Source organism: Mauremys reevesii, linkage group 8 (genome assembly GCF_016161935.1).
Source record: "Mauremys reevesii isolate NIE-2019 linkage group 8, ASM1616193v1, whole genome shotgun sequence".
In the NCBI taxonomy this organism is placed as follows: domain Eukaryota; kingdom Metazoa; phylum Chordata; order Testudines; family Geoemydidae; genus Mauremys; species Mauremys reevesii.
Window position 1 is genome coordinate 52,651,870 of NC_052630.1, and position 13,304 is coordinate 52,665,173.

The 13,304-nt window shown below is 51.5% G+C and overlaps 1 protein-coding gene across 1 annotated transcript in view; it reads left to right on the plus strand.

The window, feature by feature from the left end:
- LHX4 (LIM homeobox 4) overlaps positions 1-13,304 on the plus strand; it is a 73,481-nt gene that overhangs the window by 43,047 nt on the left and 17,130 nt on the right. Inside the window, exon 4 of the mRNA XM_039484754.1 lies at positions 12,406-12,608. Coding sequence (XP_039340688.1) covers positions 12,406-12,608 — 203 coding nt within the window. The remainder of the gene's footprint in view (positions 1-12,405; positions 12,609-13,304) is intronic.

Below are 13,304 nucleotides of genomic sequence, written 5' to 3' on the forward strand. Positions count from 1 at the left end.
AGGTGCCAGGCTGCAGGCAGACAAGAGCCAGCGTGGGCAGGTTTGATTTTTTTGGCATGTTCTGCTATAGTGGTCTCTCTCCGTGCACTGGTGTCAGGGCCTAATCTTGCTGTATATGAGTGCTTGGGTTTTGTTTACTTACAATCCCTTTAGCAGTGGTCCATCAGGCTGTTTTTAGTGTTGCGTTCAGGACAGCGGGGGCTGTTAATGAATGCATTGCTCTGGGGACTCAGCCTTCGGCACGGAGCCCGATCTATCTTCCATCCAGCCCACTCTCCCCACCAGGATATCTGACCACCTTACAAATCTCCCTGACTGGTGGGCTAGATAGAGCCTTAAAATCTCTCTTGCTGCTCCCTTAACATACAAGAAAAAGCCATATTCCCCCCTTCTTTCTGCTCTTCCATCCGGCACCCATCAGGCTGATATTTAAATTGGACACTTTGTGGTCCAGGTTAGAGACTGGCAGCTTTTATCTAGTTCAGCTGTTCTCGAACTGTGGGTCGGGATCCCAAAGTGGGTCATGACTCCTGGGGTCACCAGAGCTGGCATTAGACTTGCTGTGGCCTGAGGCCAAAGCCTGAGCCCCACCAACCGGGGCCGAGGGCTTCAGTCCTTGGTGGCAGAGCTCAGGTTACAGGCCCCCCATCTGGGGCTGAAGCCCTTGGGCTTTGACTTTGGCCCCCTCACCCGGGACAGCGGGGCTCGGGCGGGCTCAGGCGTCGGTCCCCCCTCCTGGGGTCATGTAGTATTGTTGTCAGAAGGGGGTTGCAGTGCAATAAAGTTTAAGAACCCCTGGTCTAGTTGTATGAAGATTAATGGCACTTCTGCTTGTGCATAAACTGTATGGGAGGCTGGAAAAGACAGTGCAGGTCAGTGCTGCCTCCTACAGGTGAGAAATGCATTCTTGTACCTTACTGCAACGCCTCCACTTAACCTCCCTCCCATCCCCCGGGTTTATGGTGTGTTGTACTGAAATGTTCTGGTCTTCAAATACAACTGGCCACACGCGAGTTGATTTAGGCTATAAAACATTGCAACAATCCAGCAACGTTTGCATTGAAATAGCAACTTCCTGTGCAAGGCTTTGGAAAAGCTTCACAAACATTAAGAGCCTGATCCATGGCCCACTGGCCAGACTCCCATTGATTTCAGTGTGGGGCAGGCCCAAAGTTTGAGAGCCTCCCTCCCAGCATCCCTGTAAGGTTGTTAAAGACTCTTAGTCCCAGATGGGGAAACAGAGAATTGAAAGGTCCTGCTCACACTCTGACTACAGCCCTGATTTTGTAACCGGTTATGGGTACCACCAGCTAATTCCAAGTCACCTGGTTCGGTGTGTGTCACCTTCACAACCACGCTGTCACATCCACCTCTGGTTCTGTGCTCAGTGGTGGTGTCTAAGAGTACGTGTGGGGCATTCTATGCCATAGTGCCCCAGCAGCTGCCTCTGACAAGGTCTGGGGGTAGGGGGTTGCTGACGAGCCCTACCTGTCACCTAGGATTATAGGCTCTCTTAAATCTTAAATCCCCTCACAGCAGCGGCGTATTATCGCCTAGGCCGGCAAATTTGCAGGGGTGGCAAATTTGCTCGTGACCCCTCCCCATCTCCGCCCCTTCCCAAAGCCCCGGTCCGCCTCCTCCCCCAGGCGTGCCATGCTTCCCTCCTTCCACCTCCCTCCCAGGCTTGCCACACTGGGAGGGAGGGAGAAGCAAGTAGCGGTGCACTTGGAGGAGGCAGAGCAGAGGTGAGCTGGGGCCCACGGGCATGGGGAGTGACTCTTGGGGGGAGGGGGGCAGGGAACCGCTCCCCGCCCCAGCTCACCTCCACTCCACTGCTGCCATACCCCGAGCACACCACGACTCCCCTTTTCCCCCCCTCCCTCCCAGGCTTACCGTGGGGGAGCAGAGGTGACCTGGCCGGGGGGGGGGGGGGTGCGGCAATTTTTTGAAGGCCTAGGGGCGCCAAATTTGTTAATCCGCCACTGCCTCACAGTGGCTATTTGGTGTCATGGAGACCTTCCTGCCTTTCCATGTTGCAGCACTCTCCAGCTTCTCTGTTACACCCCCTACACAGAGCAGGGGAGACATGGCACCAGCCCGCAGAGCTCTCTCGGGCGTTACCTGGAAGGGAAACCGAGGCAAAGCGCTCAATCTGTTCAGCTTAACAAAGATACTTCACAGCCTAGAAGTATGAACATGGGGAACAAATCATTAATAAAAGGCTCTTCCATGTAGTAGAAAAAGGCCTAATACGATCCAATGGCTGGAAGTTGAAGCTAGACAAATTCGGACTGGAATAAGGTGTCAATTTTTAACGGTGAGTAATTAACCATTGGAACAATTTCCCCAGGGTTGTGGTGGACTCTCCATCACTGACCATTTTAAAACCAAGATTGGATATTGTTCTAAAAGATCTGCCCTAGGGATTGTTTGGGGGCGTTCTGGCTGGTGCTATGCAGGAGGCCAGACTAGATGATCACAATGGTCCCTTGTGGCCTTGGAATCTGTGACTCTCTGGAGTGAAGAGGTTTGTGCCTGTCTGCCTTGCTATACTAGATGGTGCAAAGGGCAGTTGTTGAGCCAGGCGGAGCTCTGCCACTGGTGGAACAATGCTGTGGGTGGCTGTCTAGACTGGTGGCGACCAATGAGGCTGACCCAGCCAGTTGTTTTGACACAGCCTTTCTGTGTGCAGTGCTGACAGTTGTCATGGAAATCCACCTGTACAGGAGGTAATGCCCCCCGTGCACAAGAGGCTTGCTATAGTACTCTAGAGACTGGCCATCAACACAACTGTTGCTCCCTGGCAGAGTTCTGTGGCATTGGGAAGACCTCAGGGGCAGAAGCTGAGCTGGATAAGAAGCAAATGCTGACCCACATGGTCAAGGTTGCCTTTGCTCCTGAAACAATGAAGGACTTTGAATGATTTCGGGGGTTTCCAACTGGTGCTGGGGACGGATGGAACTTGCTTCTCAGCCTCTCTTTTCCCAATCGGGCCCAGGAGTTCTACACCCATCAGCCATGCAGGCTTTGTTAGTCACAGAGGGGGCTTCAAGGACTGGCAAATCTGCCAAGGGTAACAATGCAACGACAAACATAGTTTGCACAGAGAGGCATCGGCAGGGATACTCTTAGACAGCAGGGACATGACTGATGATCACATCAACTGGGACTCACTTGGACCCTGCCAGCCTTTGCTAGCCCGGCTGGTGGAGCCATGCTCCAGTTATGGGGCTGCTGACAAATGAATAGTAGTTGAGGGTGCAGTGCCTCTGGGAGACTGGAGGGGCAGGCCAGAGGCCTGCAGAGGTGGAGTGACACTGAACTGAGATGCAATTTGTTGCTGCTGGTCAGGGCTGTCCCTAGCTATTCTGGGGCCCTACGCAGCCGCCCCCGTGGGGAGTGTGTGTGGGGGCCCAGGCCTCCGGGGGGGCAGGACTGGCTTGGGGGGCAGGGGGAAACGCCCCCCCAGCACTCACCGGTGGCTTGGCAGGGGCCGGGCCGCTGCACTTCCCGCCGCTGGTGAGTGCAGGCCCAGCCCTGCTGCAGTCCTCCAGGGCGGGAAGGGGCGGGGCTGGGGCGGAGCAGGGCGGGGGCTTTAGGGAAGGGGTGGAGTGGGGGCAGGGCTGGGGCAGAGCAGGGGCTGGGGCGGAGCAGGGGCGGCGGCAGGGGGCCCTGCTGCTGGTTGAGTGCTCCAGAACCTCTGGGAATGGACAGGGGCTGCTGAGGGCCTATGGCTAAGGTGGCCCTAGCACTCAGGGTTCAGTCCCCAGCTCTGCCCCACACTTACTGTCATCTCATCAGTCTGGGCTTCAGTTCCCCTTTTGCCCAGTGGGGGGAGGGGGGTTATTAAAGCTGGGCAGGTTTTCCTGGCCTGTGAGAGTTTTCAAAACCTTTTCCCATCCTGAAGCGGAACAAAAAGTGGAAATCTTGAAAACGTTCATAACCCGAGAAGCCACAAACCATTTGGACTGTGCCTGATGAAATGCTTCCTTCTGATCATTTCAAAACGTTTCATTTCAGCTCTGACCTTTGAAATGTTGTAGTCTTTTTTTTTTTTCAGCTGTAAATTGACTCCCCAACCAGCTCTATACTTAGCCTTCCTTCCTTCCATCTTAGATTGTCAGCTTGTTAGGCCAGGGCTTGATTCCCTCCTGGTCTGTCTCTGTGTGCACAGCATGTAGCACAAAGGGGCCCCCTGACCTTGGCTGTGGCATCTCAGTATTCAGTCTCAGCCTGTCTGGAGTTCTGCGCCCACTGCTGCTATGCGAACAAGGCCAGCAAGCCAGATAGCAGATGCTCTGTGCTGGTACTTTGCTCACACTGCTGCCTTGGGGAAGGCAGGGGAAGTGGAGTGAAAACACCATGCTGATGTGCTTGTGTCACATGCCCTTAAATAATTTGCCTTTTAAAAACTGATTGATCTGATGTCAGGCAATCATTGCTGTATGTAATCACAAATGAAGTATTTACTTAGCAGTGTTTCCTGGCCTGTGATATACTCTGACAAGGGCTATTAAAGAACATGACTTTTTCTTAGAATAGAAAAAGTGCAGAACATTTTTCATACTGTCCAAAGGGGGCAAAAAGATACATTGAAGTGCAGGTCTGCTTCATGCTTTCGGGAGGTAGGTGGCAGCTGATGGAAGGTTTGTGTCCTCGCAGTGCCCACAGGAACCAGTTCTGAGCACTGGCGTGGGGCAGCAGTGTGAGAAGAAAGGAACTGGATATTGTTGCCATTGCACATGGGCAGGCTGCAAATACCAGCTGGGGTTTGAGACTAGAGCTTGGGAGGAGGGGTGCTAGAGACTCCAGCATCATTTGTGGCAGTGTCTCAAACTGCTGACTCCAGCCTGTCTCCTGGGCCTCCATCTCCTCCTGCCTGCCTTCTTCCTTCCCCTACTCCCACCTGTATTTGGCCTCCTCTTCTGCCCTTCCCTCTGGTCCAGTGAGGCCTCCTACTGGTCTGAAAAGGTGAGCATGCAGTCATCTCCCGGCCCCATCAGGGACCATATGGAGTCAGGGATGAGTTCCACAGTGTTCTTTGCTGTCTTGTGTCTCAGGGTTGTTGGTGCCTCTGAAGTTTTGGTAGGTCTTTGCCTTGAGCCAACCCCTGCAGTGGATGGTCCCTGTGCCCTGCTTGGCATGGTGCCATCATCAGGTTGCCATGAATGTTGGCTTTCTGCGGGCAAAGCCCCACTGAGAGTTATTCAGTGTGGGTGGGACTCAGCCCTATTCAAAGGGGCAGCACAAGTCTAAGCACCACTGAGGTCGCACCGAAGTTCTTCAGGTCCTCTGCACAAGGGTCAAGTTCCACCTGGGCAGCCCTGTCGATAGGATGTTGTTCCCCTGGTCAGAGCTGCGACCTTGACTCTCTTTATGGATTTGTTTTCTATAAAGACACGTCTCTCGACTGCCGGCCATTCACTTGCTTCCCACCAAAGCCACTCATCAGAGCTAGCCATGACTTCCAAGGAAGTAACCTGGGGTTAGTGCCAGGGAAGGGGTGCTTGTTTTAATGTGCTGAAGCCTACGGCCACCCTGACATTACCAAATGTTCCTCCAGATGCCTGTGGCCTAATCTACCATAAAGCTGCCAGATAACCAGACCACAGTGTGGTTGGACTGCTCAGGGTTATGATAACCAATGAGATAAGCAGAAAGCCTGGGTGTCCTATTCAGGTTCAGCAGGGAAACATTCACTGCCTGTGACTCTGGTACATCAGCTTGAAGAGTAGGTATCTGAAAAGTTCTGTGTGAACCCTGTTAAAGATCAGAGGCTACAAACTAAGGTCAACCTGTACATGGACTAGATCAGTGAGACTCGGGGTATCTGCACTGCAATCAGACGTGTGACTGTAGCATGTGCAGACAGGCCCAGCTAGCTTTGATGGACATAACGCAAATAACAATAGCAGCGACACCACAGCAGCACGAGCAGCTTGACATCTGCAGAGGGCGTGTAAGCATGCCCTGCTGCAGCTTCATTGCTATTGTTATTTGAGCTAGCTAGATCCAAACTAGCTTGGGTGTGTCTACAGGGGCTGCAATCACACTGCTGCTTGCAGTGTAGACACACCCATAGAAAGGAACAGGGCCACAAAGCAGCAATTAGTGCTCCAAGCCAGTTTCTCAGCTCAGTTGATTCCTGCTTTGTTTGTTTGTTAAAATGTGTGGCTTGAATTTCCTGGTATGGGGAACTGGAGCCAGTCAGCTTTGTAGGGCTCGATTCCCTTCTGGTCATTGACCCTTCTGCAAAGTGAGTGTAAATACTGCTGAATGGGAATGGTGTAAATGACTAAGCAAGGCAGGGGAGAAGCCAGGTGGCAACATTTAAGACACTAGGAATGTAGGCTTGTATCAGATGCTGCTTTTGCTACCACAAGCACTGGGGACTACAGTTGGTGTAGAAGCAATTTTCTCATTCTGTGAGCTTTGGTGATGGGAGAAGGGGAGTGTCACTGCACCTTAAAATGACTAGGAGTTTGGTGGCACCTTAAAGACTAACAGATTTATTTGGGCATAAGCTTTCGTGGGTAAAAAAGCTTATGCCCAAATAAATCTGTTAGTCTTTAAAGTGCCACCGGACTCCTTGTTGTTTTTGTGGATACAGACTAACACACCTACCCCCTGATACTTAAAATGACTGCTCCTTGCTTCGCTATATGGGGGTGGAAGGGCTTTCTGGGCTGTGCAGATGGCAGGGTGGGGATAGTAGAGGATAGACACTTCCAACCCCAAAAGAGGACAGGTCCACCAATAGTGTGCGTATACCAAGAGCCATGGCTATGTTATTGCTGCCCACACAGCACTGTCTATACCCTCCTGTCCCAGCCCCTCTCCCCCACCGCCCTATACACAGACTAATAAAGACCTGGTGGCACTATAACTGAGTCAGGAAGAGCCTTATTTTGTTGCCAGACCACTTCCTCCACCACCCCACTGAGTTTGACTTCCTGTTGTCTACAAGGTTAATGGCTCTGGTGGTCTGGCACCAAGTCCAGCTCACCAGACTAGGGACAGCCTGTCAGCTCGTGGCAGGAGACCTTGACTGAGCCCTTCAGCCAAATGTATTGCACCCTTATGGATTTTATTTTCACAAAGTCTGCTGGATCCTGCTGGCAGCTAGGTGATCAGAGACCTGCTGAGGTACCTTCTGACTGTATCTGGCTGGTTTCCAGATAGCCAGCAGGGTCTTAATCGCCCTCTTGGACCAGGCTTTTCCACAGTGGAGGGGTTGCTCTGCAGCTCATGGTATTGGGATGTTGGAACAATGGTGTAAGTGCTACGTCCAGCAAAAATGTGCTGTAAATTTGAAATAGGTCCATGTCATGTGACTGATGCAGCTATCACCCCCTCCTTCTGCAATAGTTTATGCTCAGCAGAATAGGACCCCTAAGAGGAAAGGGGTAAGGCAAACAGGGCCCGATCCAGTGCCCATTGTGGTCAATAGAAAGACTTACACTGACTCCAGTGAGGTTGGCTCAGGCCCCTGGAATGGCACTGGTGTCATGGAGAAACGTGCACTCTGGGAGGGCTAACAGAGTCAGGGGAGGAAGGATCCTGGCCTGACCAGGTGCAGTAACTTGGGCAGCAGTGCCAGCACCTACCGCCACCCTACGCCAGAGTAGGCTGCCAGCAGGAGGAAGAATCACCCCTTCTTACCTGATTGCTGGCCTCATACTGCATTTGGCACTGCGTGGATGGGGCCTAGATGACGTACCAAGGTGGCAGTTTTAGAGCAGGGAGTAGAACCAGCGTTTCAGTGACAAGCACGTCTAGCCCTCCGGAAATGATATTAGCATCAGCATTTTCGAGCCATTTGGTGGTGTGTTTTCCAGCCACACACTGGGATTCTCGTTGAACATTTCAGTGCTCAGTGGGGCTAATGCAGCTCCTCTGTCTCCACCACAGAGCTGAGTTCAAATCTTTTCTGTGTCACTCACAAGCTAATATGAGCCTGGCATTTCACCCTCACAGCCATCTGTTGACATCACACAAGTTTGGCACAATTCAGCCCAGCGGCTGGCTTCTGGTGAGGGGAGAGCTGGGGCTGGGAAATAGCTGGATGCTGTTGGTCAGCACAAGCTGCACTGGCAGAGCTGGGGAGAGGCCCAGGATTGGGCTAGCAATGGCTCCAGCTGGTCAGAAGTTAGATGCACTAGCAGAGATGTGTTGGGAAGTTTGCTTCTCCTCCTCTAGTCACTCCCAGCAGCTCCTCCTTGTGCCATACTCACCCTTCTTTCAAAAAGCATTTGCTATTGCTCGCACTGTCCACCCTGAGAGCTAGAAATCTTGGGCCAAATACATCCCAGGTAGCTCAAGTGGCTTTGAGGGAGTCACACCAGTGCCATAGTTAGACCATCCATCCAGGTGCAGTGAAAGGCTCAGTTAGTTCCCTGATGACACAGGGCAGTATCTGTCATTGCGCTGAATGTCTCTGGGCTCTGCCGTCAGTTTATTTCAGTGAAGCCACAATTCAGCACGTTGCATCTGAAGGGCTGAGCCTTGAAACTAAAGTTTTCCTTTATTTATTTCCACATAACCCCCACCTAAGAAAGCAAAAGGCAGGGGAGCAGGTGTCCCATGGAACCTGGAGTTCCCATAGCCCCCCGCGCGGGGTATTATTGCTATGCACTCGGCTGGTCTGATTTGTAATCTCCAGGGGGTTACCATTTGCTTGTGACCCAGTCTTTCCAATCTAGCTTGACGCCGTCTGCCTTGGCTTTTTGTAAGGCTCCAGTCACTGTGCTCTCTATCTACTGGGTACCCCTCTGTCACTGTCTGGCAGCTGCTGTTATGGGTTAGCACGTATACTGCAGTGGTGTGTGAAGGCCTCAGCCAGGCTGGGCCCCCTTGTGCTGGGCACTAGACAAACACATAATGACCATCCCTACCTAAAGAGCATGTCTCGCTGGGCAGCTGTAGGCACGCTGGGGTTGTGGAGATGTGGTGGGTGCTGTTCATACATGTCAGGAGAGCCAGTCCCTGCCCTGAAGAGCTTACAGTCTAACCATGTCAGACAGACAAGGGCAGGAGGGGAAACAGAGGGACAGGAAGGAGAAGTGACTTGTTCATGGTCACACAGCATGGTAGTAGCACAGCTGCAAACTCAGGTCTCTCAGCGCACCTGTGGCTTTAGGTGGCTCACTTTAGACACCCAAGTTTGGATGTTTAGGCCACAAATGTTGACCTCAGCATGGCCATGGTTCACTCGTAGCCTTTGCAAGGTAGGAGAACATTTAAAAAAATCTGTAAAAAGCTACATTAGTGATTGAAACTAGTCACGTTCAGGTGGCAGCTGTAATGATTTGTAGGAGAGAGGAATGAAGTCCCCATGGTCCTGCATGACTAGACCCAAGCAGCCAGGGCTGGTAGGATAAGTTGTGCGAGGGCTTGTATACCCAGGGAAGTTAGTGCACAGTACACTAGGGTGTGAATCAAAAGTGCATTAAGCTACTGCACACACTCTCAGTCCACACTAAGTGTGTCCACACGGGGAGTTAGTACAGCTAAACCTTGTATGACCACGGATAGCTACTCTGAGCTAACAATGGGAGGCTTTTTCCCCATGTTCCCACGCCCTGAGTCAGACTTTAAGTGGCTAATTGAAACATACAACTAAGAAAAAAATAACCCAACAAATAAAAAACTCACACAAGGAAATTAAATGCAAAAAAAATGCAAGTTACTGTACTGTGATGTTTGTGCACACACCATTTTTTTCCAATGGAAAACTTTCAACTTCAAACAGCATCGTGAACTGGACCGTGCTGCCCACCTGTGTGGTTTCCCAGTCCAGTGGCTCAGTAACTACTGACTGGTGCCAGCTGTATGCCACAAAATCTATGGTGCATGCACAATGTGGCTGAGTTAATGTTGCTGTTGCTGCCTTAGCATTGTAGTTCCTGCCCTTTTATTTTTCAAAGTGTGCATCCTTAATGTTGCTTTATATAGCAATTATACACACAGCAGATATATGTGCTCAACTCACTCTGGCGGGAATGGTGGGGAAACTACATGCACCCACATGCACTCTGCACCAGGGGGGCACTGACCCACCCCCAACCACCACTACATGGAGAGGGCACCGTGACACTGCATTTAGTACGCCATAGAATTGCTGAATTCTGGCTGAAGCTGTGTGGGGAATGCATTGAATTAGCACATCCAGCACATTCCCTGGTCCTCCCCTGCTGGCCATGCTCACTGTCTGGGCTGTGCTTACTAGTTTGCCTGGAGCCCCTATTGATGTCCTGTGCTACTGCCCCCCCCCCCAATCACTGGGGCTGAATAGAACTGTGCGGGTGTTGGTGCGTGAGCAAGCAGGGGCTGTTTGAATGGCTAAGGTTGCAAGGTGTCTAGTGTAGAAACAGAGTTTATAAGGGAATCAGATGAGCGGGGACGCCTTATACTGACCGTGAATTGTGTAACTGCACGTACAGGAGCTGCAGCGCTGGGGGAGCCATAGAGAGACTTTCCTGGGCAGGCAGGACATGAAAGATGAGCTGAAGCTGCTTTCACTAGCCAGTGGTGTAAATCCTACAATCAGGGAAATTGCTTCTATTGCTAAAAATTGTGGTGGTGAAGTCCATTTATTTTTCATTTTTCTTGTGCTCTCTTGACCCCCTGGCATGAATCACAGTCTGCATGTCGATTAAATTTACACCAGACATTATCTTTCATGGCTCTAGTGCACGTATGTAAACTGTGCTTTTGGCCACTGCAATTCTGTAGCTCATTGGTTGCGGATTGGACTGCAGTCACCCCCAGGAAATCAATCCTTTGCTAAGAAAATGCTGTGCATCGGCATAATGTGTGATGTTCATGTGTGCCGCACCATGGGACTGAAATCACGCTCTAGTAATACCTAGTGCTCAAGAGCAGAAAGAATGGGAGGCATGAGCCACCCCATCAAGAGCCAGTCATTCACTGGCGCCAGTCATTGGATCAAGTCACTTTTTTCACCCCCTTCAGGAAACATTTTGGTTTCTCCACTGGTTATTTATAGGTTTGATTTTTACAAATGGCATCATAGCTATGTGCACCTGAGGCAATGCCATCTAGTGGGTAAGGCACTGGCCTAAGCATCTGGAGACGTGGCTACTAACCTGCTGTGCGACCTTAGACAAGTCACTGCTCTGTGCCTCAGTTTCCCCTTTGTCCGTGTTGTCTATTTAGCTTGCAAGGCCTTTGGGGCACGGACTGTCTCTTGCTATGCATATGTACAGCACCTGGCACACCAGGCCCTGGTCTCATTTGGGGCAGCTGTAAATGCTACTGCAGTACTAATATAATATCCATGTGACAGTAAACAAGATCAAGTTCAACCCTGCCATCAGACAAGCCATTGGGCTGTCCTCCTGCTCACGGTGGTTGTCTGTCTCAGAAGCTATAGTGCTAGAACTGCAGAGCTGGCTAGTTTTGTGAGTTAGCTCTGGCCTCAGAGGGCCTGGTTCCCATCGCACCTATTGTTGTATCAACTGGGCATAACTCCAGGGAAGTCAGTTGTGTCAGTGTCAGACTGGTATGTGAGGTCAGAATCAAGCCCAGGGTATTTAATGATAGATGTTGTGAAACCTACAACAGATGTGGTGTTTTTAAACATGGGTAACAAGCTGGATTTAAACAACAGTCTGTATCCATATGCTCACTCCAACCTAGACAGCCTCCCCCACTCAGGCACCCCAGCACATTTAGTCAAATGCACACTGTGAGCTGTACACATACATCCCTTTAGAGACCCCCCCAACCCCACACAGACACATTGAGCTACACCAGACCCAGCCACCCAGTGTGCAAGCTGTCAGTTGCACACTGAGGCACACACTTGCTCTGGCGCATGCTCACAATGATACTCTCAGGCACACCCACACTGGCACAGATCCCCTTGCTCAGATGCACACACATGCAGACACTCCCCGCAGGGCACAGTCACTGGCCCAGACACACTCACGTGGCCTGAGACACACGTTTGTGTGGCAGATGCGCTCTGCCAGGTGTCATTGCAGTGTAACAGCCCTATCATGCTGAATTAATCTGGGATTCATCATGCTAACCGTGCGCGTAATGAATTTATTTGGTATTAATGTGGATGAAATATGTACTGTCCTTGCAGGGAAATCGCACTGCCTATAAGCATTAGTTAAAAGGACCATTAAAATCAAACCTTCCTCAGCTCCATTAGGCCAGTCTTTCACACTGAAGAAGATAGAGCCTTGCTGTGTGAAATGTCATGCATAATTAGGTTGATTGCAGTTTTAAACTCTGCCCCTTCTTTCCCACCCCCTTCCCAGGCTCCCTCCAGTGAGCACTCCCCTGCTGCTGAGATGTCTCCCGAGCTAGTTGGTGCATTATTCCTCACTGTTGCTCCATCCGTGTCAGATCTGCCACTTGTTCTCCTTTCAGGCGTTTTGGTACGAAATGCACGGCCTGTCAACAAGGAATCCCCCCTACCCAGGTGGTCCGGAAAGCCCAGGACTTTGTCTATCACCTGCACTGCTTTGCCTGTATCATCTGCAGCCGCCAGCTGGCCACAGGCGATGAGTTCTACCTCATGGAAGATGGGCGCCTGGTGTGCAAGGAGGACTACGAGACAGCCAAGCAGAATGGTAGGTGCTGAGCTCACCACAGAGCAAGGAAGGGGTCACACCTAACAGGTGACACTGGGAATTCTACAACTGCAGGGCGGTCTGAGCCGGGATTATGGTTCAGCTGATTTTAGAGATTGGGGACATCGGCCAAATTCAGGGTCACATGAAGGTGTGTTTGGATGAAGATTTTGACAGTTGGTTTGTCTATGATGTTTAGGATTTTCAGGGGCCCCACTAGGGTCTGTTATTGAGTTAAGGAACTGTGGAATGTGGACCCAGATTCTGAACTGTATCCAGCTACCAATGCTGTGGGGATGTTTGGTTCTGGGGCTGAACTTCAGGCTCTCATCTGGTTTTACTGTAAAATAATTATGCTTATTCCCTGGTTCAGCAATGCACTTAAGCGTGGGCCTAACTTTAAGACACAAACAGTCCCTTTGACATCAGTTGGGCCACTCACATGCATACAGGGCCACCCAGAGGATTCAGGGGGCCTGGGGTTTCGGTGGCCAAAGACCCAGCACTTCGGTGGCGGGTCCCAGGGCGGAAGGACCCCCCACCACGGGTCTTTGGGGCACTTCGGCATCGAGTCCTGGAGCGGAAGGACCCCCCCAGCCGCCGAATTGCCACCGAAGACCCGGAGCAGAAGAAGCTCCGGGGGCCCAGGCCCCGTGAGAGTTTTCCGGGGCCCCCAGAGTGAGTGAAGGACCCCGC